This window comes from Carlito syrichta, unplaced genomic scaffold (genome assembly GCF_000164805.1).
Source record: "Carlito syrichta isolate Samal-C Ts95f unplaced genomic scaffold, Tarsius_syrichta-2.0.1 Scaffold316302, whole genome shotgun sequence".
NCBI classification, from domain to species: domain Eukaryota; kingdom Metazoa; phylum Chordata; class Mammalia; order Primates; family Tarsiidae; genus Carlito; species Carlito syrichta.
The window spans coordinates 300499-304306 of NW_007260398.1; the positions used below are offsets into that span (position 1 = coordinate 300499).

Here is a 3808-nt window from a genome sequence, read left to right on the forward strand (position 1 = left end):
CAAGTTGCCCAGGCAGGTCTTGAACCCGCGGGCTCAGGCAATCCACTCACCTCAGCCTCCCAAGGCACGGAATTACAGGCTGAACCACCAAGTCCAGCTTGAAACGTGATTTCAATGACCTTAAGTAAAGGGCTGTCCTAAGCGCTCTTTAGGTCTCTTTTTACGCTAACATTTTATGTCCAATGACTTGTCCTCCCTCAGCTTTATGTTAATTTTTTGATTTAACTGCATTAATCTCTCTTCCTTCTGAAAACTGCTGGAATTTTTCTGTTTTTTACGTTTGTTGTATTTGCTTCTATGTATTACTTAGAGAGTGTGTGTTTGTGTGAGTGTATATGCTATGTGTGTGTAGAGAGAAGAGCATGTATATGCTTTTTTTTCTTTTCAAATTTATTTTAAAGATGTGGGGTACAATTCAGGATTAGGTATCCAAGTGGTCACTATACAGGTAAAGTTTGGACCTCTCTTTGCCTGGTTTGAGATCAGGTACCCTTACTGATGTAATGTATTCCCCCACCCTCCCCTGACAGTTTCCAGCTATTGCTAATGTCTTTCTTATAATATTATGGTAAATGTTCGGGGTCTGCTTGTGAGTGAGAACATGTAGTAGTCAGTTCTTTGTTTCTGTGATAGATTACTGAGTTGGTGTCTTCAAATCTTCCAGGTTGCTGTGAAGTCCGTAAGTTTGTCCTTCTTTTTTTTTCTGAGTAGGAGTCTCACTCTATCGCCCAGGCTGGAGTACAGTGGCACACTCATGGCTACTGCAGCCTCTAATTGTTGGGCTCAGGCGATCCTTCTGCCTCAGCCTTCCGAGTAGTTGGAACCACAGGTGTGTGCCATCATGCCCAGCTAATTATTTATTTATGTATTGTGGAGACGAGGTCTCACCATGTTGGCCAGGCTGGTCTCAAACCCATGGGGTCAGGCAATCCACTTGTTTCAGCCTCCCAAAGTGCTGGGATTACAGGTGTGAGTCACTACTCCCTGCTAGTTTGTCTTTCTTTATGGCAGTGTAATAGTCCATCGTGTATATGTACCACATTTTTTTTATCCAGTCTGATTTCAATGGGCAGCATAGTTGGTTCCATGTTTTTGCTATTGTAAATAGTGCTGCAATAGACATGTGTGTGCAGGTATCTTTTTTGTAGAATGATTTGAGTTCCTCTGGGTATATTCTTAGTAAGGGGATTGCTGGGTTGTATGGGAGGTCAAATTCTAGTTCTTTTAGGAATTGACACACTGTTTTTCATAGAGATTGAACTAGTTTGCACTTCCACCAGCAGTGTAGAAGCTTTCCCTCTTCTCTGCATCCTCGCCTGCATGTTTTTATTTTATTAATTATGGCCATTCTTACTGGGATTAGGTGGTATCTTAACATGGTTTTGATTTGCATTTCTCTGATGATTAGTGAGGCTGAGCACTTTTTCATGTGTCTGTTGGCTGCCCATATGTTTTCTTTTGCGAAGTGTCTATTCATGTCTTTTGCCCACTTTTTTGAAAACGTATGTATGGAAAGGAGGATGAATATCATCTCTGTTGTGGTTCTCCGAGGGCTAGTGCTATAGATTCCACTCTTTTTTCCTGCTGTAACACCATGTGCCTTCACTGTCGGTCCTAAATGAAAGGAAAAGATAGACTAAGGTGATTAATCAGTGTGTGTGTGTGTGTGTGTGTGTATGTGTTGTGATTTGGAAGATGTAAGTATGTGAAGGGGTGTGTATGTGTGAGTGTTGTGATTTGGGAGATCAAAATGTGTGGAGGGGTGAAGGTCTGTGTATGGGAGACGAGCCCTCTGTGTGAGAGTGTGGGTGAATATGTGAGTGTGAGTGTTCAAATGTTTGGCTTCATGTGTTGGGAGTGTCAGAAAGGGAAGATGAGCGCAAAACAGATAATCAGGTCGGAATATGTACAAGCACCATCTCTTTAGAATACTTTTTAAAAAAGGAATAAGCTAAACAGAATAAAGATGATTTGGGGCCAAGGACGGTTTAGGGACAGGGACTTAGAGTCAGAGATGGATGGGAACAGGCACCATCTACACTCAGGTGTGACTCACTCAGGTGGAAAACGAAAAAGAAAACCCTGCTCTGGCTGTGGCTGCCTGAAATAACAAACTCTGGGTGGCCTTGAACATTCTTCCATTACCCACCCAAATGTGTCTTTTGTGCCCAGCAGACACATACACACACACACACACACACACACACACACACACTCAGCTTTTTTCTGACTATAGACCTCACAACCAGCCCTCACTGTTAGTTCCTGCTTCACGCTGAGAGAGCAAGAGAGGTTTAATCATCCAGCGACACACACAACCAGGTGTGAAGTTTAAAGTTATTTATTGAAGGAAGAGTAGGGAAGATTCACTCAATCCCTTCCCAAATTTATCTTCAAATAAACCCTGAGCAACTGGAAGACTAGCTCAACCAGTGAGATTTTCAGCCTTCTCCAAAGTCTCAGTGACTCTCCAGAGTGAGGAGAAGGGACATCTTTTTCAAGTTGCAAAGAAAGAGGATTATGACTCAGGCTGACTACATGCTGATTGCAAGGTCAACATGCAAATGGGACTCATAGGTAGAAAAGAATAGGGAGTTCAGCATCTGGTGCAGCTCCTCAAGGGCATGGCTGTGGACCTCATTTACTTCTGCTTGGTCTTCTGCTGGGCTGGTGCTGGGCAGGGCTCAGGCACCTTGGGGTGGCAAGGCTCAGGCACCTTGGGATGGCAGGGCTCAGGCACCTTGGGGTGGCAGGGCTCAGGCACCTTGGGGTGGCAAGGCTCAGGCATCTTGGGATGGCAGGGCTCAGGCACCTTGGGGTGGCAAGGCTCCTTAGTTTTGGGGATGCATGGCTCCTGGGGTGGAGGCTGGCAAGGTTGCTTCACCTGCTGCTGTTGAAGCTGAGGAGGTGGAGTGCAGGGCTGCTTCTGCTGCTGGGAACTCATGCTTCAACAGTGGATTTTTCTAGAGAAAGAAAACTGACTCAGTGATTCAATTAAACAAAGAAGACAAGTTCAATGCCAGATAGATTTCATTTTATGCCCCTTTGGAAGAAAGAGTCTTTCTTCTCCCCTTGCTTTGATAATTTCTGGGCCCTTTCAAGAGGAAGAGCTTAAAGGTGATTTGTTCTGCCCCATTTCAGTGGGGTTCTTCTCTTGGCTCCCTTTTTACCCTATTATATTTCAAATTGAGAAACAACCTTATGAGAGCCGGCTTCTGAGATGGAAGTGAGGCTCACATATTGGTCTTTTGGAAAGCAGCATCATGAAAATGGCTAGTCCATTCATTCCCAGGATCATGTAGAATGCCTTGTGATTCATAGATGACTTTACATTCAACTAAGCCCCCATGGGTTTGCTTCTGGTCTTTCCTTCCCATCTCTACTTGTTCCATCATAGTTCACATCACATGCCACCACTAGAAGGCTTTTCTTGAGGACTGTTCCCCTAAACTGCATGGCCCTTCCCTGCCCCTCTCCCCTCATGCCAATCACCAACTATCTTGCATTTCATCTATTTATGAACGTGTATTACCTTCCCCATTGGGTTGTAAGTTTGTTGAGTAAGTTTCATATAGGTCTAGTTTATCTAAATTGCCTAGCATACTGCCTTAAATATAACAAATGCTCAGTAGAGATCCATTTAATGAATTAAAATGTCTATAGCCATATCAGAGGAAATTGTGGTGTTACTGAGAATGCTCTGGGCCCAAACCTCATCCCTAGTCCTGCTACCAACTTCCTGTAGGTGCTTGAACAGCCCTCTCCCCTTCTCCTCGCTAGTTCAAGGTGGCAGACCTAATTGTCTCTG

At 44.2% G+C, this 3808-nt stretch overlaps 1 protein-coding gene across 2 annotated transcripts; it reads right to left on the reverse strand.

Annotated features, from left to right (window-relative positions):
* Positions 1 to 2483: 2483 nt before the first annotated feature.
* LOC110594577 (cornifin-B-like) lies at positions 2484 to 2976 on the reverse strand. 2 transcript variants are annotated; one of them, XM_021707013.1, is made up of 2 exons: positions 2715 to 2976; positions 2484 to 2683 (listed from the first exon to the last, which is right to left on the reverse strand). In XM_021707013.1, the coding sequence occupies exons 1-2, from the start codon at positions 2942 to 2944 to the stop codon at positions 2638 to 2640; spliced, it is 276 nt and encodes a 91-aa protein (XP_021562688.1). In that variant the 5' UTR covers positions 2945 to 2976; the 3' UTR covers positions 2484 to 2637. The 2 variants fall into 2 exon arrangements, with proteins under 2 accessions (XP_021562688.1, XP_021562687.1); XM_021707012.1 differs by having other exon boundaries at positions 2567 to 2950.
* Between the last annotated feature and the right edge of the window lie 832 nt (positions 2977 to 3808).